This window comes from Haliotis rufescens, unplaced genomic scaffold (genome assembly GCF_023055435.1).
Source record: "Haliotis rufescens isolate VD_foot unplaced genomic scaffold, xgHalRufe1.0.p SCAF_59, whole genome shotgun sequence".
Classification (NCBI taxonomy): Eukaryota; Metazoa; Mollusca; class Gastropoda; order Lepetellida; family Haliotidae; genus Haliotis; species Haliotis rufescens.
The window spans coordinates 1,878,130-1,902,985 of NW_025964323.1; the positions used below are offsets into that span (position 1 = coordinate 1,878,130).

Sequence of the window (24,856 nt, forward strand, 5' to 3'; positions counted from 1 at the left end):
TAGCCCAGTTTGGCTGTCAGTCAATATACAATGAAATGTTGGTGAGGATTAACAACGGCGATTAGCGCCTAAAACGTAATGACAATTAAGTTATGGAGACATGGCTACAGGGTAATTTGCCTATGGAGTCAAATGTACTTCAGACAATGGTAGTCATAAATCAGTCGCTATGACAACATTATAGAGTTTTTTTGTGCTGTGTTATTGGGTTGACAACGGATAAATAGTTATTCAACAATGACTTAACCTGAAATTGCATGTAGGTGCTCCTTGTTTGAATCCGCATTCAGCATTATTGTAGCTTTGTGACGGCTGCCCTGTACAGAAATCCAGTGTCAGGTCAGGTTGACATTACACACAATGGTACACGTCTCCGAGACATGTTTGTTTGTTTATCGAATCTGGACCAGACAATCCAGTGAGTGATATCATGAGCATCGTTACACGCATTTGGGATCGATGACATGCATCAACCAAGTCAGCGAGCCTGACCACCCGATCCCGTTAGTCGCCTCTTACGACAAGCATAGTCGGATTTTACGGCAAGCATGAGTCACTGAAGACCACTTCCAACCCGGATCTTCACGGGTGTGTACTGCAATGCATTGGCCGAAATATATACTGATTCTTACACACTGGCCCGTCTTCTTGTCATTCATTTACATAATTTGTAATTTGTTGTGAGAGGTGGTCGCCTCCTCCATATTAACTCTGCTTGTACACTCTGTCTTTCCGTCGCGTAAAATAGATACTGTCGTCATGAGGACCTAATGATCTCTCCTCAAACTGACTGATTTTGTAGTACATGAACACAACTAACGCATACAAACTGCAAACCTATTTATTACATACATTCATACAAGGTATAAAAATAGAGATCCAATGGTTTATAAGGATGATATATATACGTAAACGACAAGCACTTAAGTTTCAGTAAAATACAGTGATAACATACATGACGGCGCTATCGCATTCACATTGGTGTGCACGTGGATATTTCATACACCTTTTCGTTTCTGAGCGTCATGCCCTCTACACCTAGACAGGAGTTCAATAGAAGAGTGAGTGAGTGAGTTTGGTTTAAAGCCGCTTTTAACAGTATTCCAGTTATATCACGGCGTGTCAGCTTAATGTAGGAGGAAAGCCCGAAATGATGCAGGTCTCAGACGTTTATCACTTCGGTGAAACCCACGAGCACGGGTATGGTGCTGACAAACCTAGAAACATAATAGGGGCGAACCGGGATTCGAACCCACAATCATAGGTTTCTGGCGTGCCCAAGGGACACAACTCTGCACAGCGAATCGCGGCGCCTTAGACTATTGGGCCACCCGTGCCCCCGTTCAATAGAAGAAACGTTCGTGTCCTGTATGTGTTTTGTACTGTTAAAATCGAAATTTCAGAAGCAAGGTGGTTAAGAAATATAGTTCACTCAGTCATTGACGCGACACTCTATGGAGGTGTGACAGATTTTCAAGCAGTGAGTATGGTATCAATTAAAATGACTTTCATTACATTAGTTGTAAGTATTGTAAGTGATCCTTTGTTTTCTGAACACAATGCATTTCAACGAACTTTAAAGTATAGTTTCCCTGTTGTTTGACACCGCACTCAATACTTTTCAGCGATAACGCGTTTGAATATTACACTCGTAACACGAGGATTTTGTAAACATTTCAAAGCTGCTGAAGCGTCTACATATTAGGACTATAAGATGCGGGTAGAATAAGAGTTATCGTTCTTGTTTCAAGTCTAGTTCACGTGTAGGTCGCTACCCACTTGTGAGCACTCGCCACTGGAATCTACAGTTTTGTCAATATATCCTGTTTCACTCCAACGCCACGGTGTACATGAAACATATCAGTACATTGCTTCTTTCTCTTTGTCCTTCTCTTTACCACCTCGAAACCAGGCAACCAATTCTACCCCAAATCCCACCACTGCGACCCCGGCAGCTAGGCCTCTAAGCAGGACATCAACCTAAAAGAAAACGAAAACAATCTAGATGCGATTTGTTCTCTATAAAGATAATTCGTTCCCGAAAACCCTGGACAAAACTAATTTAATCCTGGGACATTACAAAAAGAAATATTAAATGTTGCTGAACATGCTGAGTGTACTGAAAACATAATTTGTTGTTTGGCTTCATTAAAGAAATTAATCTTGCATTAGGTATTTTATAAAAGGTTATTGTGAAATCAGGCCGCCGTCGTTTGGCAGGAGAGTTGATCTTCGGAGTTTAGGCAGCAAATACTTGCTTCTTGGAACGGGCGGGTGCTACTGGCAGAGCATGACATGATCACCCTTTCGGGCAAACCTGGTGTCAACACTGATTTCCAGTGATCCATTTATTAAAATTATTGAAAACCGTTATTCCGCCCTTTTACACACAATGGAATCTGTTGTAGCAGATAATTGAGACTTTTAATTCTCTGGCGTTGATGTTTTATAATTAGATGGAACATGGACGTCGAAACAATACCTTCCTGACTTGGCAACCAGCAAACGAGACTGTTGTATGTCTGACCATGTGCAATGGCATAATAATTGTTTGAGTCTAAGATAATCTATAAGAAAATAAATGGTTGATCTGCTTATCCATTTTACATTGCTTAGAGGAAGACAAAAGAAATTGGCAAATGAACAGTTTGTAAACAGACCTGATCACTTTGTTCTATGCCGTACCGGCACCATGAGGCAAAATGTTCGCAATTGTTCGAGAGTATGTTGTTACCCAACCTCTCCAACTCTTGCATTTGCTCTTTGTACTATCTCAGATCCATTGAAGTGGCTGAAAATTAAAGATATAATTACGCCTGTCATTACCATGTGATCATTAGACAATTTTAATTCCTTGGCAATTATGGAGACGATGAAAAGGGTGACAACGACTGAATATAAACCACTGTCTTCGATTTCAAAATGAATCGTGCTCTTGGCATCCTCAATTGAGGGTAGCATTTACCTCAGACATATGTACATGTCGCCGTCTCAGCAAGAAACCGTTTAGTGCTGTGTTAAACAACAAACAAAACTTACCTCATTATAATGTCTTTTGAGTTGTCCTTATACACTTTGCTGTCCCCAACCACTTCCCAAAATCCATCTTTGCGAACAATCCCTTTGTTAAACTCCTGTCCAGATAATGTGCCTAAGTGTTTAATGTTACTTTCCATTGGGCCGTCGACTCCAGACAAGTGCACGATGTCATTGTCACCTGAAAAACACAATAATTATTATCACATATATACAGTATTACTGTAAGCAGCATTTTCAAAACAAGGAAACAACGGAATGTGAGATATGCATTCTCCTTATCAACCTCTGTGTGGGACGGGGGGGGGGGGGGAAGGGATGTGTGTGTGTGTGTGTGTGTGTGTGTGTGTGTGTGTGTGTGTGTGAATGGGCTTCACACATTGTACCCATATCGGGAATCTGACCCGGGTCTTCGGCGTGACGAACGAACGCTTTAACCACAAGGCTACCCGACCGTCCCTTAAACAATGGTAGAAATGTGGAACAACCACAGACAAGTGTATGCATTGATTTCTTATTCGGGATATTACAGTATTTGCTGATGTCAATCACTGGTTTGTCTGAACCAGGCGTGATTGCTTACAGCCCGCGGCATATAAATGGGGTATTGCTGAGTGTGGTATCAAACAGCAAATAAACCAAAACAATATTAATCACTGGATTGTTTATTCAAAGATCGATTATTTACAGGCCATCGCCATACACATTGAAGCTAGAATATTGCTGAGTGCGGCATTCAACAAACAAGCAAATAAACACAAGAATGTGCATTAATATTTTGTTGAGTACACTTACCAGTGTATACTGCCCAGTGACCGTATACTCCGCAAGGGAATTGCACCAGATCGCCTGGTTCCAAGCTCTCAAGTACTATCTGGTTGTGGCGCCGGACTTCACGGGAGGACATTTCTCTTTACTCTTTAACTATGCAGTTGGTGAAGTCTCTAGCAATTATTTTTTTCTAAAGCGAAAAAGAAATTAAAGGGTATGATTTTCTTTTTTTTATCCCCCTAGCGACTTATATGCCAAAACAACTAAAATAATTAATTGAAGCGCCCCACCATCCACCTCTAGAAACTGGAATGGTGTCGAATCGTACACCTTTGTCACTTCGGCTTGACAACGTTGTAAAAAATTACATCGAAACGTCTCTATATGCAATAAACCAGAAGTACTTATCCATAAAGTTGTACGTTTTCTCACTTACTCACCAATTTTTACAAAGTCAATCAAACAGTTAGTATACATGACGACGATTTCGCAACTCTATTAATATATGAGCACGAACCTTGGGAAACGGAAAAAGCTATTACGTAAATTTCATGTCTGTACAAGTCACAACCCGAGCCAGTCTTTCAAATCGAAAGTAAAAGTGAACGATGTGGTGTTTGCAAGGAATAAACAAGCAGTTTGAGATACACAACACCAGGCTGACTCAACAGAAAGGACTGACACAACCACACAGCCGCAGTAGTAAAGCCCCAATCTCACATTCACGAAGCTGAACACGAATGAACACGATTTAACGTTTTTCCTTAAATCGTGTTAGAAACGTATGAAGGTCGCGCACTCATTCGTGTTCATTCGTGTTAAGTCGTGGTCGGTCGCGCGCGGTCGTGTGCACGTCGCAGCTCGGCTTAAATCGTGTTATAAATTTTTGCAATGCAAAAATTTATAACACGATTTAGGCCGCTGAAAAGTCGTATGAAGGTCGTATGACAGTCGTGTTCAATCGTATGAAGATCGTGTTCAGTCGTATGAAGATCGTGTTCAGTCACGTTCAGTCGTGTTGGGGAGCGTGGGAAGAATCTCATAGGACCTTCATACGTTTTAACACGATTCAACACGACTTTCATGCGACTCCCATACGCCTAAACACGAAATCCATACGTTTGTCATTCGACCGGAAGAGCCCATCACGTGACTGAGTGAGAACATGGGAAACCCCCTGAAAGTGAAAGCTCATTCTACAGCCATGCCAAACCTCAGGCGGCCGAAACAGAAGCTCAACAACCATGGTCGAACCCAGAATCTCTTCCTGTTCTTCACTCTGCGACGCCTATGCTGCCTCCTACACCATCAAAGCCATAGCTACCAGAAGTACTTCCTCCTCCTCCAAAGCTGCTTTTTGCGGGTCTTGTTCGTTGTTGAACATGGTGAAGACTGACACAGAAATGCTGTTGCAATGCAGCTTATATACTACATGACCCATGTGACCAAAATAAACAAAGTCCATTGAAGCAGGGATTAGAATACTTGGTTTCTCAGCTATTCCCATACTTGTGCGCCTATCGTCACTTCAGGCTTCTAACCCACATTACCTCGCCTACATAGACTAGATTTTCGTCACTTACCTTTCTCCCGGAGAAGTATAACGCCCAACAATGGCTAAAAATAAACAGACGGCGCCAACTCAGCTTGCACTGAGATCTCGTGTGAATTACGTGGCGACGAGTATATTCAACCGACGAAGTCAAGGCTCAGTAGGGTTAAAAATGTATAGGTACCTGATGTTAACGTTCGATGAAAGGTTAGTACAGATGCACATCGAATTCGTTAATATTTATTTGGATGGTTGGGTCATTGTGACCGCTGTGCCCTTGAAATCGTGACTTACACTGCACAGAATAAAATGCCCCTTTTCTGAAAGAAAATAATTTATGGCACTAGTTTTCGAACTCAGTTTTGACAAGTATCTCTTAGATAAACATGCAACTGTCATTCATGTGGCTGCAGTAGTTCCTGAGACTTGTCTCCATTTCACGCAGTATGCACTGAGTCACAGTCTCAGTCACTGAGTTGAAAAACACGGAGCATGGGATATAACAATTTTCGAACTGCTTTCAGATCATGACCAGTATATATCAGTGTGTAAAATTTAATTTCTCTAACTTAATCAATTTTTGAGAAAATCTGCCCCCTATGAGAAGCACACGGTCGGTAGAACGGACAGACGGATGAAACAACTCCGTCCCTATATCTCCGCCCCACTTTGTGACGGGGAATAATAAATGTATAAACCTAGTCGCAAAGTATACCGATTTTGTTTTTTATGCAATTAAAGATTGACACAAACAGTTGTCATATTTGATTTTGTCTATTTAACCATCTATCATTCCTGCAACAGTTTGTAAAAAGTAATCTGTTGCTGGGTAAGTTTGTGAAAACATAAAATGATTCAATGAAGACCTGATACCCATCAGCTGTTTTTAATCAAATTGTATTAAAAAAAATAAAACTACAAAGAAGGATTCATTGACTAAGCGCCAGTACGGTTCATTTAATTTCATGATATAATATCGTCATCGTAAATTAAAAATCAAACATGTGATAAAATCATATCCGAGGGATATTCTATAGCTAGTTCCTCTGGCCCAGGGATTATCAAAAGGAAAATCCTTTTGCCCAGGAAGAGTGTACAGGAAGTCCCTCTGCCCCAGGGATATTGTACAGGAAGTCCCTCTGCCCCAGGGATATTCTATAGGAAGTCCCTCTGCCCCAGGGATATTGTACAGGAAGTCCCTCTGCCCCAGGGATATTGTACAGGAAGTCCCTCTGCCCCAGGGACAGTCTCAACGACCATAACGCTGAATCTCGGGATATAGTACAGGATGTCCCTCTGCCCAAGGGATATTGTACAGGAAGTCCATCTGCCCCAGGGATATTGTACAGGAAGTCCCTATCCCCTAGGGATATAGTACAGGAAGTCCCTCTGCCCCAGGGATATTGTACAGAAAGTCCCTCTGCCCCAGGGATATTGTACAGGAAGTCCCTCTGCCCCAGGGATATTGTACAGGAAGCCCCTCTGCCCCAGGGATATTGTACAGGAAGTCCCTATGCCCAAGGGATATAGTACAGGAAGTCCCTCTGCCCAAGGGATATTGTACAGAAAGTCCCTCTGCCCCAGGGATATTTTACAGGAAGTCCCTATGCCCTATGGATATAGTACATGAAGTCCATCTGCCCCAGGCATGTTGTACAGGAAGTCCATCTGCCCCAGGGATATTGTACAGGAAGTCCGTATGCCCCAGGGATATAGTACAGGAAGTCCCTCTGCCCCAGGGATATTGTACAGAAAGTCCCTCTGCCCCAGGGATATTGTACAGGAAGTCCCTCTGCCCCAGGGATATTGTACAGGAAGTCCCTATGCCCCAGGGATATAGTACAGGAAGTCCCTCTGCCCCAGGGATATTGTACAGAAAGTCCCTCTGCCCCAGGGATATTGTACAGGAAGTCCCTCTGCCCCAGGGATATTGTACAGGCAGTCCCTATGCCCCAGGGATATTGTACAGGAAGTCCCTCTGCCCCAGGGATATTGTAAAGAAAGTCCCTCTGCCCCAGGGATATTCTATAGAAAGTCCCTCTGCCCCAGGGACAGTCTCAACGACCATAACGCTGAATATCTCCTACTGCGTTATGGTAAAGAGTCAATGTCTTGACTGTTAGCCAAGATTTAATCTTTGATAAGCCTATCTCGATATTCAATCATGAGTCACTGATTCGCGCTTGGGAGTAGAAGCAATATTTCTGTGCGTGTACACGTTTGTTTCATTAAAAAAGCAGCTTGTTTGTCGTTGGACATCGCTTGAACGCACGAGCTATACAGCTGCTGGGTCGTTAAGTACGTATTCAATCCCCGAGGTACGTAGAAACGACTTATCGCCTCTTTTGAAGTAAACATACTACAGCGACTGTCGAAGACTGAACTATACTATGTTTAAAATGTATCGATCATTCCAGATTTTAACTATGCATTGAATGATTTGGAATGTCACTCTGAATAGTTTATCCAAAATTCCAAGTTTTCTCTTTATGTTGAATGGCTGAGCGAAGTGGAATGTCACTTTGAATAGTTTATCAGGAATTCTAAAATTCTCCCTAGACTGCAGTGTTGACCAACCAGACTTGTCTCATTGGGGGTCACTCATGTTGAAAAAAATGTTTTATCATTTTGTAAATTTTCGTTTCTAAATAGCCCTAAGGCACTATTTCACACATTTACAAATATTTTTTAATATAACATTAATGGTAAGAAAAAAAACACATGATCCATGATAACGTTTTATTCAAAGCACATTTTTAAAAACTAATATGTTTTAAAGTTGGTTGATGACATGTGTTGTCACAACTAATAGAGACTAACAACGTCTAACAATTAAAGGGATGTTTTTCTCCTATTGGTAGTCTTGGTCACTCATTTCATCACCAGCATTATCAGATTTACGACATTGGATAAAATGTCTTTCATGACTGGGTTTATGAGAACTTGAATTTTGTCTTTGGTCACTGTTTGATCTGTGGTAGGATCCATGTCACTCAATCTATCTGGTAAAGAACGAAACAATGGTGCCTCTGAGAAATAGGCAGTAAATTCGAGGATAGATTTCAATGTATTGACAAACATGTCTTCCCATGCTGTTTTCAGTTTCCTATCAGTCCATGCCTCTGATTTTCCTTGCTTTCGATACTTTTGCCATTTAAGTAACATGTCCTCTCGATAAATATTAATTTCCAGTTGGGTTATGTGCAGTTTGGTCTCTGCCTCCTTTGTGGATAGGTACGTCTTCATTGTTGTCGTCGCTGTCCTCGTCATACCTCGCACATTTTTATAACGACTTGCATTTCTTCTCGGGGCACCACGTCCTGAAATGATGCTGTAGGTCTTGCATGTTGCCTATCAAGACTCCACAATTAGTACAAGCAGTAGCCATGGCATCGTCAGAGGGGGCGCTTGTTATGTCATCAAAATTATTACTGTTGAAGGTCTGGCTAGTATGAACGTTTGCCTCACGTGCCGATGTAGTGGTGTGATGATGACAGTTTCCATACATCTGGGTGCTATTTGGTTGAATCAGCACTTTTACAGCACTGTTGTCACGGGTCAAATGGGGTTGTGTTGACGGGTTTGTCTGCTTTTTTTAGATTCATTGTTAAAATATCAAGTTGTAGTCGTTCCTTTTCACTACTGTAAGGTCTTAGGTCTACAGTCAGATACCCATAAGTGTGTTGCACAGCTTCGTTATATACTGACATCAAATGACATGAGTTTTGAGGATAAATGCGTCTGGCAAATAAGTTCACCTGTTGTCTATCGACTGGAGAATTGAATAAAGTCACATATGAGAGTTCAGAGCAATGTCGCGTGACTCTTCACCTCTGGGAAACACGTTTGGCAATAACAGAACATTAATCACATTTTTGTGATGGGAGGTACATCAAGTCATCTAAAACAATCATGTTGTTGTTCCGGGCATCAACGAAATGTTCATCCTGTAGATTGGAAGGAATGTCTTTGATAAATGTTATATATGGTATTGTTTTACTAACAGAATGGGGCGGTCGGGTAGCCTAGTGGTTAAAGCCTTCGCTCGTCACGCCGAAGACCCGGGTTCGATTCCCGACATGGGTACAATGTGTGAAGCCCATTTCTGGTGTCCCCCGCCGTGATATTCCTGGAATATTGCTAAAAGCGGCGTAAAACCATACTCACTCACTCACTCACTAATAGTATTATAAAGAGGTTGTCACACAGTGTAACACCATATGGTGTTGTTAGGTATTGGTTTGATGGGTCCTCTTTTCAGTATCTGATAAACAAACATAGTCTTTCCACAACCACTTGGCCCAGCCAAGACCATATTAGAAGGAATAGAAAATAGAATGGTAGAGCAGTATTATGTATCTGTTGAAGAGAGGGAGGGGGATATATGTGAGGAGGCGGAGGAGGAGGAAGAAGAAGAGGAGGGATGTTAGGAGGAGGAAGTGGAGGGGTGTGAGTAGGAGGGGGGGGGGGGGGGGGGGGGGGGCGGGTGAATGGCATGAAGGGTGTGAAGGGCCTGATGCATCTGTCTTCTCTGTCTCATCACATTATCATGTCTGGAAAAGTGTTTCCTACATTCGGGACAAGATGTTGACCCCATGGTGACTACTGTAACACTGGGTCTCAGTAAGACGTGTCTGCTATTTGGGGTGGTGCTGGTAGGGGTAGTGGCAGATGAACAGTTGTCTTATGTCTGAGCATGGCATGGCATCTCAAAATCAATTTCTACACGTAGAGCTTGGTACCTCCTACTCTATGATGCCTTACAGATGATTTTCCCCAATATCATTACATCTTTCCGTCAGATCCTTGATCCTTTGTAGGACAGATTGCATTTTAGATTTTGCTTTAAATGTAGCTTGCCTTCGGGTTGACTTCATTCTTTTTTTTTGTCTTCTTCGTGGTATTTCTATTTTGTCCACCTTTTTCCTTTGCTTGTCTTTTTAGTTTTGGGCGTACACTAGTTTCAAATATATCTCGGGTCAGATGCCTGGACTTTTTACCCATGTCTATCTTAAGACGCACTCTCCTCACTAGCTTCTTCCGCTGAAAATGGTTTGAATAAATGAATGTTCCATGTTTTATAGTATGTCGCCATTAGAAAACATGAGTATGTGCAAGCTGATTAAATAGTTTATACTTCAATACATGAAAGAAACATAGGACTCTATGACAACAGTTTATTGAATACAATGGGACATTCGAAATAAGGTGGCATCTTGAATACGTCCAAACTCGACGTTTAAGCTTCCTTAAGTCTTTCTCAGTCAGTACAGACATTATGGATCAACAAATATATCATAAGCAATAATCACAAAACAATCAGACAGTGATCAGAAGAGTATTTTATTCATGTAAACACTCGTTCTAATTGCAGCAACACATGTGAATCCATTTAGCTGTCTTCAATTGTGCATTGATAATCTGTACATTGATATTGACATATTTTGCATGTCGACACGTGTGTTAAAGAGGGGTTCCAGTTGAATTCACTTTTCAATCATGTGATTATCATTTACCTCAGGCATGCCCATGTTAAAGAACTGATTGACTTTGTCTTGTTCGGAAAAGTCACGACAAGTGTGAACTTGTTCTCCTTCTCCATCAAACATACAACCAAAGCAGAATTCAGTAGACAAACAAATTCTAGGAAAAGAGTTGATCAGAATATTTTTTAAGTAAGCTGACTGACGATATGTTGCAAGAGATGCTTTTCACACTACATCACAGCTAACACTGTCCCACTTCCATTGGTTGAACTGTCTAACACGTTTACCCAGTCGTTCCTGCTCTGCAGGTGATGAATAATTTAAACTCTCCTCGGTTGTGTCCCAATCTTCAAACGTCACTGCTTTGCTATACATGCAAAATTGTTCAGAACATTTAAATTCTTTATCATCGATAGTAATGGCAGTAGCATAGTGTTGACTGAATGGGGAGAACTTGGAATAAAACAATTCAAACCTATCTGCTATCATTGTTGCCATGATGAGACGTTCACACACACATAGACCTTTTCCCAACTCAACTCGACAGTTGAAAATGGATGGACAAACGAATGTGCGCATTCATTATATCTAGAAGAAGAAGTTTTAAATTCATTGGCTGTTGAAAGAGAAAAGTGAGCTGATTGGTTAGATAACCTTTTGGCATCTTGTCTATAATTAACATTTAAAATGATTCGTTTTGTGTTATTAAGGTGAAGAGAGATAGGCTACGCTAAGCCGAGAAGGGTGTTAACACATATCCAAATTTCTTCATGAAAGGGTGACAGTCCATTTGAGGATGATCATTCTAGTATGCATTTGAAGGAATCTACCCCGACTACATTCCAAATAGCTTGTATTCCCAAAGAATTCTTCAACTAAGACATTTTAACAAAGACCACATTCTTTACATTCTTAACATGCATGCATAATGACTTCTTTCTCATTGTGACGTCATGCATGTCTATTAGCATAACACTAGGCTCATGAATATTCATAGGGCACCTTCCACGAAAGGTGCCGAAGGTATCAAAATCCTACTACAAAAAGGACAACTGAGATTTTCAACCTTGCTGATATTGACCTTGATCAGGATATCCTTGTGGATATACCTGAGTTAACAGATGAAATCTTGAGCGTCATCCCATTTACTTTTAACTTTTCTACGAACTACACCTGTTGACATACGTCTTAACGTAGCGTCATCTTGTCATCTTGACATTGGGTTTTCCCAGACGCGAATTTCCAGGAATCCTAATTGCGTGCGAACAAACTGACGCGTTGTAGATTTTCCTGCATTGTTATATATGTTAGCAACAATTCCATATTTACTTAAGAATTACTTGACCAATGACGAATAGAATGTTTATTGTTTAACTTCGCAATCAGCAATGTGATGATGGCCCTTTAAAAAATCTAGTCTGGACCGGACACTCCAGTGATTGGTCATAAGCGCAGCATGTCACGTTGGTTGGTTGTTTTGTTTGTTGTTTAACTCCGCACTCAACAATATGCCAGCTAAATGACGGCGGTCTGCAAATAACCGAGTCTGGACAAGACAATCCAGTGATTGATATCCTGAACATCGATCCACGCAATTGGGATCGATGACATGCATCAACCAAGTCAGCGAGCCTGACCACCAGATCCCGATACGACAAGTACAGTCGCCTTTTACAGTAAGCAAGGATTGCAGAAGACCTATTCTACCCCGGATCTTCATGGGTGAAGATGCATCTCAATAAACCTTGCAATAAGTCGCCTTACATAAAAAATATGTGTTCCTTGTGAACTCCACGGGGTTTTAACAACAGTATAATTCTGAATTTCAAGTGGATGGCAAATCCCATACCATGTTGCTTCTGGACGATGGTAGTGGTTACAGACACGATACATGTACTAAGTGATTGTTTATGTTTGCTTAAGGTAACAATAGAATTGAGTGAGTGAGTGAGTGAGTGAGTTAGTGAGTGAGTGAGTGAGCGAGCGAGCGAGTTGGGTTTAACGCCGCTTTTAACAGTATTCCAGTTATATCGGGGCGTGTCAGCTTAATGTGGGAGGAAAGCCCGAAGTGATGCAGGTCTTAGAGGTTTACTACTTCGGTGAAACCCACCAGCACGGGTATGGTGCTGACAAACCTAGAAACATAATCAGGGCGAACCGGAATTCGAACCCACAATCATAGGTTTCTGGTGTGCCCAAAGGACGCAACTCTGCACAGCGAATCGCGGCGCCTTAGACGTCTGGGCCACCTGTGCCTCAACCAGTGGGATGAAGAGTGATATTATTCACTGAAGTGCATCACCAAACTTGTTACAAAGACATGAGTATGGTGCCCCCAACAATATAATATATCATCAGTGGGATGTATGTGATGGTGGTGTAACAGAACAATACAACATTCGTTCACATGAAGTACACGTGGATCTCGCTCACTCTCAGTACCTTTCTGCTGCACGCCAGCACGACGTTCCTGATTTCGTTATTACGTTTTCGACGCATGGCCGGCTGTGTGTTTACTGTGGATGACATTAATTGATCCAATGAACAGTACTCGTGATATTTTTTGTGTCACATAAAATGTAGCTGTGGCAGTGTAAATACAAAACTTGCATTATTGTTATTTTAAACGTATTTTAACAGTATAATAAAGAGGATGCATACAATTAACAATAAGTCGTTAACTGTGTGCTGCAATGCAGTGACCGTAGTATATACTAGTATTCTTATACAGTGGCCAATCTTCATTTACTTCATTTGTCATTCCACGTGTTGTGAGGGTATGGTCTAGACACTGCTTTGACACTGTCTTTCCTTCGCGCAATGTAGATAATAGTGTTATTTGGACCCAATGAACTCCCCACAAACTGGGTTGACAGTACATGAAGACACTCATCGCATACAAAATGTATACATACTTTTTACATACATTTATACCAGACGAACAAGGTCAATCAATCAATCTTTATTCATGAAATAGTGGAGGTCATAGGCCAATTCTACAGTTACATCATTGCTTGAGAGAGTGACAGCATATATACATTGGTGCATTGATTGTTCACCCAAATGATTGTCTTTGCTGCATTGATTTATATACAAACGTTGCAAGATTTTTAACATTTTAAGTAGTATTTGGGAGGTATATACAATCTCCTAACATTCCACAATGAATCACTGTTTTTATACAATGATGAATTTTCCGGATTTATATAGACAGATCCTTAAAGTGCATCCTTTTTTATGTTACGAAAATGTTTATCAGGTAACACAGATACACAATTTGGAGAATTTTTTTCACATAATGGATAATTGGTTCTCTAACTAACAGGGAAATACCACTTAAGAGCCTGCCGTGTGTCGCTGTTCTAACAGCATCAACAGTAAAATGTACATACACACTAAAAAACAGAGAGAGATCAAAGTTTCTAGTCCATGTTTCATACAGTCCCACAACATCAAACTTATAAATAAAAAGTCACTGTTCGCTATCTTTGACAATAACCCGTTTTCATTCCAGAATAATAATGATTGTTCATTCTGGTTGTCACTGCAATCTGACGGTCCCTGGCCACATCCCTATCTCCTGTCCTGTTTTACCCTTGGACGCAGTTTGTTACCGTTATCCTGATTAACCCTTTCTGTGCTAGACTGAGTTATATCTGTCACGCCTGGAGTGTCTGGAGTATTAATCTCACCGACAGTAGCTGGACGCATGTATGTCACATAGTTTGCCATTCTTATTATACCCAAATTTATCGTCCAGTGGATTATGAGGATAATATATATACGACGGACAAGTAGGCAACGACAAAAAAATCTCATAACTTTCAGTCAGGTACAATTATGACAATTATGACCATCACATTGTTTTCACATTTCATACACCTTTTCGTGTGCCATGATATCTATACCTCAACCTGATTATGTTTCTAGGTTTGTCAGCACCATACCCGTGCTCGTGGGTTTCACCGAAGTGGTAAACGTCCGAGACCTGCATCACTTCGGGCTTTCATCCCACATGAAAGCTGACACGCCGCGATATAACTGGAATACAGTTAAAAGTGGCGTTAAACTCAACTCACTCACTCACTATACCTCAACCTGAGTTCAGTCAGAGAAACGATCGTGACCTGTTTGTGTTTTCTACAATAAAATTGAAAATTCACAAAAAATAACCCAAAAAAATAAATAAAGGTATATCATAAAATATCTTGAAGCAGGCTGCAAGTGTCATTTTAAATAAAGAGAATGGCCTCGAAGAAATAAATATCTGTTGCATAAAATAATAAAAAAATACATGACGTCACATGGATATTGCGCCAATTCGGTAATAAAATGGAATGTACATTGAATACAATTATTAAAGCTGACCTGCCGAAAAGAAGTAACTAGTGTATCCACAAGCCCAGAATAATCCTTACAAAACCTATATTATATACATCTATCGATTGTTCAAACACTGTGTTAATTTGGTGGTCAGTATGATCAACAATCATTTAAAGTAACAATCGTGGCTTCAGAAATTACTTTACCCTTTATCTGATATAATTTCTTGTACGTGCAAATAACCATTGTGCAATTGTTTATATTTTTTTTGGTTTGTTGTTTAACGCCACTGTGCCGGGTCCCACTGTGCCGGGTCCCACTGTGCAATAAGCTATCAGCTTTATCAGCTGCAACATCGCGAAGCAGGGTCAAATACTATGGTTAACACAAAGGTTACATTCCTTGCATTCGTTGATAAGATTGTAAGCGTTTGTTTTTTTACACATTACATTTCAACAAACTTAATATAACATTTCTTTGTTGTTCAACATATATAACGGCGACCTGAAAATATTTGAGATTTTTGTAGACAAAGCAGATAATTAATATTGTTAGCAACGTTCCACACTATCGGGGTACACTGACACGCAATCAACTAAGTCACCGAGCCTGACCACCCGATCCACAAAGTCGCCTCTTACAATTAGGTCTTACAATGTCTAACTCGGATTTCCAATCGCGTTTGGATATTACAATAGTCACACAATATTCTTCATATATATTTAGAAACTGTTGTAGCGCCTACATATCACTACTATAAAATAAGAGTTATCGTTCCTGTTTCACGCAGTTCATGTGTTTATAGCCAAAACTAAATCGAGACTCGGAATGGTTGGAGTTGGTCACGAATGATGTAGCACGCTGCAGGTCGCTACCTATATATGAGCAAAAATGGCGCATTCGCCACAACATTCTACAGTTTTGCCAATTGGTATGTTCTGTTTCACTCATAACAACGTCTTTGTGGATATTAAACATATCAATACTCTGATCGTTTTTCTCTGTCTTTCTTTTGACCACTTTCGAGCCAGGCAGCAATTCCAAATGCCGCCACAAGGGCCCCTCCCACAGCTAGGCCAGTGAGCAAATCATCAGCCTGAAAGAAAACGAAAAGAATTATTTGTCATTTGTTTTCTACAATAAAAATGTGTTCCCGAAAATCCTAGGCAAAACATCTTTTGTCATAGGAATTTGCAAAAAGAAACATAATGTTACAGAACATGCTGGCTCTTCTGAAAAATAAAGTGTTGCGGGGCCAAAAGTAAAAACTTGTATGTCTAAGATATTTGCTAAAATGTTATTATGGTGAAACAAAACATGTCCCTGACATAACATATCACTTTACAAGCAGATGTCCTATGGCCGGAGTACTGCTGTACGGCGTCAGGCAACAAATACTTACTCTTCCTGCAAATTGTGCTAGTGGCGGATGCTACCGGTAAAGAAGGACATGCTCACCCTTTTCGCGAACACCTGGTGTCATGCCTGATTTTCAGTGATCCACTTATATAATTTTCCCTACTTTTTTTACTTTTACGCCCAATGGAAGCTATTTCGCCAGTTAATAGAGACTCATTATTTTCCGGTGCCGACGTTATACCAAGATGCAGCATGGACGCTTGCAATGATTATAAGACCTTCCTGACTTGGGTTAGAATAGGTCTTCAGTAACCCATGCTTGGCGTAAAAGACGACTAACAGCATAGGTTAATCAGACTCGCCTACTTGGTTGTTGCATGTAATTGTATCCCAATAGCGTGGGATATCCATTTCACAATGCTTAGTGAAAGACAAATGAACTTGGCAAAGGCACAGACCTGATCACTTTGCTCTTTGTTGTACCGGCACCATGAGGCAAAGTGTTCACAGTTCTTAAAGATCAAGTTGTACCCAACCTCTCCAATTTTGGACAGTGCTCTTCTTACTATCTCAGATGGTTTGAAGTGTCTGTAAATACAATATATATTATTATACATGAAACAACCATGTGACAATTTGACATTAATTCCTTGGCAATCAATAATGGAGAAGATGAAAAGAGCGACAACAATTTGCAATAGCTACTGTCTATAATTTCAAATAAAGCGTTTTCATGGCAACCGATATTGAGGTTGCATTTACATAACACTCACTGGTGGTGTGTCTGGTGCCGATTCGATTATACATATGCCGCTGTCTTACAGCGTTATTCAAACGAAACTTACTCCAGTTTCTCGTCCTTTGAGTTGTTTTTGTGCACCTCGCTGTCACCAACAACATCCCAGAAATTATCTCTGCGAACAGTTGCTTTGCCAAACTCTACTCCACTTATTGTGAATGTGTGACCCATATCACTTCCCCTTGCACCATCGTCTCCAGACAAGTGCACGACTTCATTGTCACCTGAATAAAAGTGTCCACTATTACCGTTAAATATATGTGCTTTGTTATTTTGTTTTGTTTTGTTTTTGTTGTTTAACGCTGAACTCAGCAACATTCAAGCTATATAACGTAAATAATGTAACATATAATAATATGTAGATAATAGACTCTGGACCAGACTATCCAGTGTTTGACATCATGAGCATCGAACCACACAATTGGGATACGATTACATGCATCAACCAACCACCCGATACCGTTAGTCGCCTCTTACGACAAGCATTGGTTGTTGAAGACCAATTCTAACCCAGATCTTCACGGGTCAGCAGAAATGTGATGGCTCAGGGATTGGGATTGTTATGTTTAAACAAAGGTACACAGCAGTGCCCAAAAATATCTTCATGACACTTTCCATCCTTTAGGGATGCCCGGCAACCAGTGTTTCAAATGAATCGGATCGAAGTCTCGGGACGTGACATGCAATCAAACAAGGCACCGATCCTGCTCACCCGATGGATTAATTTGCCTCTGGTTACAAACACTGACGTCGATTGATGGGGACCTCACCCGGAATTCCCGTTTGGGTGTTAGCTCATTGTCTCTGATACGATATGCGTTTGGTGTTCATTAGTTTAGCGAACTTAAAGATATTTGGCCAATCGTATTTATCGATCAAAATAGCTCGTTTAGGGTTTTCTCAAGTTGAAATAAAATGTAGGCTTTGTTATTATAAGGGGAATCAAACATATACGTTTGACCTCAGTTATAGTTACTTTTGATATGATTAAGCCTTTGAAACCATAGGCTAAAATAGGGACAACAATTGTATCAAATGTTTCGATAAGGCAATTTAGCGGTAAATGTAAATTTCTCGCACGTTTTAATGGGCTCATTGTAGCTTTCACGTCACTTTCAGCAATATATATAACAGATGTATTCATTTTTCTATTTCGGTGTAAAGGGATACCTATATAATTAGCTGTCAATTATGTCTATCCGATACTGACAAAAGTTAAATTTGTCTATATTTTTTCTATATTAACATATAGTTTCTAGTCGTTACAGTACTGTACAGGTTTTATCATTGTATAGCGGCAGTAAAGCAAGGTACAAAGTACGACACATTACCGCTTATCTTCACACAGTACATTAATGTTACAGTACATATTTGTGATTAGATTATTTACACTCTTCAAAAATATACCAGGTCCCCACTTTTTCCAATAACATATATCCAATTTATGTACCGAATTTTTTGTGTCGTCAGGTTCAATGAACTACATACTACATGTGCCTTTCTTTTTCTTGAAGAGTGTATTTTACCTTTAACACCGTGTCTAAGCATTTTAGTCCGAAGCCCCAATCTCCATATTTTGTCGAACACCTTAGAGAAATAAATAATCAAGTTTCTTCGACTTTTACTTTTGAAATTGGAGTAAAGTTTACAGAATAATCAGGTTATCTATTGAAGAGAATCCTTTTTCGAAATCCAGCCTGTATATGAGATATCATATTATGTTCTTCCATAAATCCGGTATTATCTTTTGTGTATTATACTTGTAAAAAAATTCCCTAGGCAACTAAGAATTGAAATTGGCCTGTATGAGCTGGGCTCACATCTTCCCGAGGCAAGAGAGTTGACTGATTGTAAAAGTCCAGTTTCCACCCTTGCCGAACTAGGCTGGTATTATGGAGTATAATTTTGGCTGGACTAACGAGTCAGTGCATATTCCAATCAGAATCGCGCAATGAAATCGAAATCCGGTTCATAAACTGTCGTGCAGATTTCGGTCGATTGCAGGATTTGCAAAGCATGGGCAGCGCCAACTCGTTGTCAACAGATATTTTCCAAACCTTTTCATGTTTGTAATCAAGGTGCTCATATGATTTGATGCTCTTCGCGATGTAAGACCCGTTCTATCACAATATAGATCTTGATTATCGATCAGATCGTCTTGACTGGGCGCCGCCATTTTGTTTGAAACAAATGCAAGTGATGAAATCTGATTGGTCCACAGGAGAGGCTTAGAAGGGACATCTCGTAGTAACCACTGGTGGCGCTGCGATCAAGCCCAGGAATTTAAGCCTAGTTCGGCAAGGGTGGCAACTTGACTTTTAAAGTCAGTTAACTCCCTTGCCTCGGGAAGATGCTGGGCTCAGTGCAGTCGCCCTTAAGTTGTAAAAAGGCCTAGTTGTTCCACTTAGCCAAATATCAGGTAATATGCCAGTGGTAAAAATAAAGTTAAAATATTCAGAATAGAACGGTCATAATTTTGAAGCTGAAGAAAATGTATATTCATTCATTTGTAATACGATCTAATCCAGAAGACCGTTTCGTTTTTAATCCCTGAATGGCTGTCAGTATTTCCGTCTCTGTAATTTCATTATTCAAAAACTCATCTTTAAAATCTGGGACGTCTTCTTCATAGGGGAACACGCCCTCGTACGTTTCCTCACGATTGCTGTTGATCTTCTTAAGATATTTGTAGAATGTGCTTAAATGGACCTTCCTATTTTGTTCACATTCTTTGTTATTTAGTAACATCTAGTATTCTTTGAGAGTTTTCTCTGAGGTGTTTTCTTTAATTTTTAATCTATGTTTACGAATGTATTTATTCATTATTCATTTATACTCTTTACTTGTTTTACGATACATGCTTCTATTGTAATTAGGCTTATCCTTTATACAAATATGTTTTCCTTGAAAAACCTTTTCCGAGTTTGTTTACAGACACTGCCAAACCAAGGCTTATGATCACGCCTGTGCTTTGTACTACGAGTGGTATTGTTGCCCTTTAGTTGTATTGTTGCCCAGATCGATGACTACCTGACTGACAACAGTAGTTTGGTCATCCTGACCTTTCTGTGTTGTCCTTATCAGCTCACAAAGGAGATTCACTTTAGATATATCTATTCTATCTACAAAGACGGGTGATTTACTTTGATTAAAACCTTTTCGTTTAACTTCGGTTCTCATTTGCCGTTCATTCCGAGGCCGGCTACCACTATCATAGGTCGCTTCGGACCTATATTCTTATCCGGAATACCCCGGAATTGCATGGATCGATGTTCATAATGTCAAACACTGGATTGTCTGAACCAGACGTGATTATTTACAGACCTCCTTTTCGTAGCTGGGGTATTGCTGATTGTGTTGTTAAACAGCAAATAAAAAAAATTATAAAATTAATCACTGGATTGTCTGATCAATAATCGTGTATGTACAGGCCACCGTCATATACAGTGAACCTAGAATATGCTTAGTGCAGCATTAAACAACAAACAAGCAAACAAACACAAGAAGGTGCAGTAATATTTTGTTACAGTACACTTACCAACGTATACTGCCCAGTGCGAGTACACTCCTCGAACGAATTCCACCTGATCGCCTGGTTCCAAGCTTTCAAGTACTGTCTGGTTGTGGCGCTGGACCTCAAGGGACGACATTTCTCTTTACTCTTTAACTATGCAGTTGTTTAAGTCTCCAAAAGGGATTTTCTTCTAAACGCAAAAAGGAAAATAAAGGATATGATTTCTTTTCATGTCATCACCCCATTGACCTGTATGCCAACACAAAGAAAATAATTTATTGAAGTGGGCAACCATCCGCCCTACGACAATGAAATGGTCGGTCCCATAATATCAATGAACAGACTTCGGCGAAACTATTACAAAGTCAAATACCAACATAGCACAAACGAAACTTATTGCTTGCCAAATATTGCTTATCAGATAAAGTGGGAATGACACACGCCTTAAAATTTACATAAACAAGAGTTTGCCACTCACGTGGCTATATCCCCCACCCCTGTTGCAGAATTTATGACATAATTGAATCTAAAAAATCCTAACCTTTTTTAACTGAGGTGGAACTTGTCATGGAAATTGTAAAAAAAAAGATGAGTTTGGAACCTAAGTCCATCTTGTTGCCATGGAAACGTAAAAAATAAGAATTTCTAAAATTTCTTAATAGCAAAAGGCACCAGTTCAGCATGTACCTGACAGACCTGCAAAGTTTGATGAAAAAATATTGAACGGTTTATGAGTTATGCTCCGGAAACGAACCCTATCGTCACAGAACCTATGTCCATCTTGTTGCCATGGAAACGTAAAAAATAAAAAATTCTAAAATTTCTCAATAGCAAAAAGGCACCAGTTCAGCATGTACCTGACAGACCTGCAAAGTTTGAAAAAAAATATTGAACGGTTTATGAGTAATGCTCCAGAAACGAACCCTACCCTCACAGAAACTAAGTCCATATTGTTGCCATGGAAACGTAAAAAATTAAAATTTCTAAAATTTCTCAATAGCAAAAACACCAGTTCAGCATGTTCCTGACAGACCTGTAAAGTTTCATGAAAATTTATTGAACGGTTTATGAGTTAAGCTCCGGAAACGAAACGAAACGTGACGGACGGACGGAAGTACGGAAGGACGTACGGACGGACGTGCGGCCGGACGGACGTGCGAACGGACGGAGCCCGTTTCTATATTCCCCGCCAACTTCGTTGGGCGGGGGATAATTACATAGCTACGATTCACTCAAACTAACGTTCTAATGGCAATAATGTTCACAAGTTCGAACAGAGTGCATATTAATGGATATCGTGGAATTGTTAATACATCTGTGACAAAACTATATATCTTTAAGAACGTTAAATATTTTGTCAACAGTTACAAACCTGTTAACACGAAACGTTTGAGTTTACTCTTTATCGGTGAAATCTAAAAATAGTAACATTCGCCGAAACCGTAAATTAACAGTACATGACGACGATTTCGCATCTCTGTTTGTATATGAGTGTGAGCCTGTGAAATGACATGTACCAGGAAATGAAAAAGCTATGAAGTAAATTCAAGTTTGTTCAAGTCACCACCAGTCTCACCACCAGTCTTAGCAAATTGAAAGTGAAAGTGAACGATGTGATGTTTGCAAGGAATAAAACAAGCAGTTTGAGATTCACAGCACCACACTGACTTAACATAAAGGCCTCACCCAACCACACAGCCGCAGTAGTAAGACGTATTCAATGAAGCAGGGATAAGAATCCTTGGTTTGTCAGCTTTTCCCACACTTGTGCGCCTACCGTCTCTTCAGGCTTACATCCCACATTACCCACACTGAATCTCTGCTCAAATCAATATTAACCCAATCATTCACAACGCATGTTACCTCGCCTATATAGACTAGATTGTCGTCACTTACTTTTCTCCCGGAGAAGTATATTTGTTATCCTTTCCCTCGGTCCGGTCACATCTATTGGGAACTGTTGTGTGCGTATCAATATAGTGGTATGTTCAGACGGGGAATCCCCGAACGTGGTAAAGCCCAACAATGGCTAAAAATAAACACACGGTGTCAACTCAGCTTGCGCTGAGATCACGTGTGAATTACGTGGCGACGAGTATATTCAACCGACGAAGTCAAGGCTCAGTAGAGTTAAAAATGTATAGACACCTGATGTTAACGTTCGATGATAGGTTAGTACAGATGCACATCGAATTCGTTATTATTTATTTGGATCATAATAAAAAGGACTTTCTACAATATTGACTTTTACAATGTCTTCAGCGGGTTGTTGAGATGCCCCGAATGTAAGTGATGGTTGGGTCATTGTGACCGCTGTGCCCTTGAAATCGCGACTTACACTGCACAGAATAAAATGCCCCTTCTCTGAAAAAAAATAATTTATGGCACTAGTTTTCGAACTCAGTTTTGACAAGTATCTCTTAGATAAACATGCAAACTGTCATTCATGTGGCTGCAGTAGTTCCTGAGACTTGTCTCCATTTCACGCAGTATGCACTGAGTCACAGTCTCAGTCACTGAGTTGAAAAACACGGAGCATGGGATATAACAATTTTCGAACTGCTTTCAGATCATGACCAGTAATATCAGTTGTCATATTTGATTTTGTCTTTTCAACCATCTATCATTCCCAACAATAGTTTGTAAAAAGTAATCCCTGGCTGGGTAAGTTTGTGTAAAAATAACATGGTTCAATGAAGACCTGATACCCATCAGCTGATACCCTCTGCCTAGGGATACTGTACAGGAAGTCTCTCTGCCCCAGGGATATTGTACAGGAAGTCCCTCTGCCCCAGGGATATTGTACAGGAAGTCCCTCTGCCCCAGGGATATTGTACAGGAGGTCCCTCTGCCCCAGGGATATTGAACAGGAAGTCCCTCTGCCCCAGGGATATTGTACAGGAAGTCCCTCTGACCCAAGGATATTGTACAGGAAGTCCCTCTGCCCCAGGGATATTGTACAGGAAGTCCCTCTGCCCCAGGGATATTGTACAGGAAGTCCCTCTGCCCCAGGAATATTGTACAGGAAGTCCCTCTGCCCCAGGGATACTGTACAGGAAGTCCCTCTGCCCCAGGGATATTGTACAGGAAGTCCCTCTGCCCCAGGGATATTGTACAGGAAGTCCATCTGCCCCAGGGATATTGTACAGGAAGTCCCTCTGTCCCAGGGATATTGTACAGGAAGTCCCTCTGGCCCAGGGATATTGTATAGGAAGTCCCTCTGCCCCAGGGATATTGTACAGGAAGTCCCTGAGCCCCAGGGATTATCAAAAGGAAAGTCCTTTTGCCCAGGAATATTGTACAGGAAGTCCCTCTGCCCAAGGGATATTGTACAGGAAGTCCCTCTGCCCCAGGGATATTCTATAGGAAGTCCCTCTGCCCCAGGGATATTGTACAGGAAGTCCCTCTGCCCCAGGGATATTGTACAGGAACTCCCTCTGCCCCAGGGATATCCCAGCTAACACACGACGTTGTCACAACGTTGTGGAAAGGTTGTGGATTGGTAACGTCGTGATATAACGTTGTCACAACATTATTATAACGCCAACGTGCAACGTTATTTCACAACGTTATAACAACGTTGCACATTCACGTTGTGAAAACGTTGTGCATCGGACATCACACAACGTTTTGCAAGTACGTTTGTGAAACGTCGGTGAAACGTTATAGAGTTTGCTTCTAGATAGTCCTAAAGGAATAGAACTGCTTTATCAAAATCAACATGAACTTGTCAGAATACCAAGGCAGTAATGCATTACCTTTCTTTATATTCGGCATTTAAATTTTCATCTCTTAATACTAAAAATTCCAGAACGTAATTGCGTAACTCTATGACAACGTTAGTATTACGTTACATTGTAACGTTATTCCACAACGTAACAACAACGTCGCAAATTAACGTTGTGATAACGTTGTGCTTTGGACATTACAACACTTTTTTGTAAATGATGTTTAGGAAACCACTTGTAGATCTACCATCTCTACTAAATGTTGTCACAAGCAATATTACAGTTAAA

At 40.5% G+C, this 24,856-nt stretch overlaps 1 protein-coding gene and 1 pseudogene across 1 annotated transcript in view; both read right to left on the reverse strand.

The window, feature by feature from the left end:
- Positions 1–1,860: 1,860 nt before the first annotated feature.
- On the reverse strand, positions 1,861–22,971 carry LOC124142769 (annotated as a pseudogene).
- Positions 13,792–24,856, reverse strand: part of LOC124142834 (phospholipase A and acyltransferase 3-like) — a 41,392-nt gene continuing 30,327 nt past the window's right edge. Inside the window, exons 2-4 of the mRNA XM_048385432.1 lie at positions 17,373–17,550; positions 16,986–17,115; positions 13,792–16,264 (exon numbers count right to left, since the gene is read on the reverse strand). Coding sequence (XP_048241389.1) covers positions 16,148–16,264; positions 16,986–17,115; positions 17,373–17,550 — 425 coding nt within the window. The 3' untranslated portion in view covers positions 13,792–16,147. The remainder of the gene's footprint in view (positions 16,265–16,985; positions 17,116–17,372; positions 17,551–24,856) is intronic.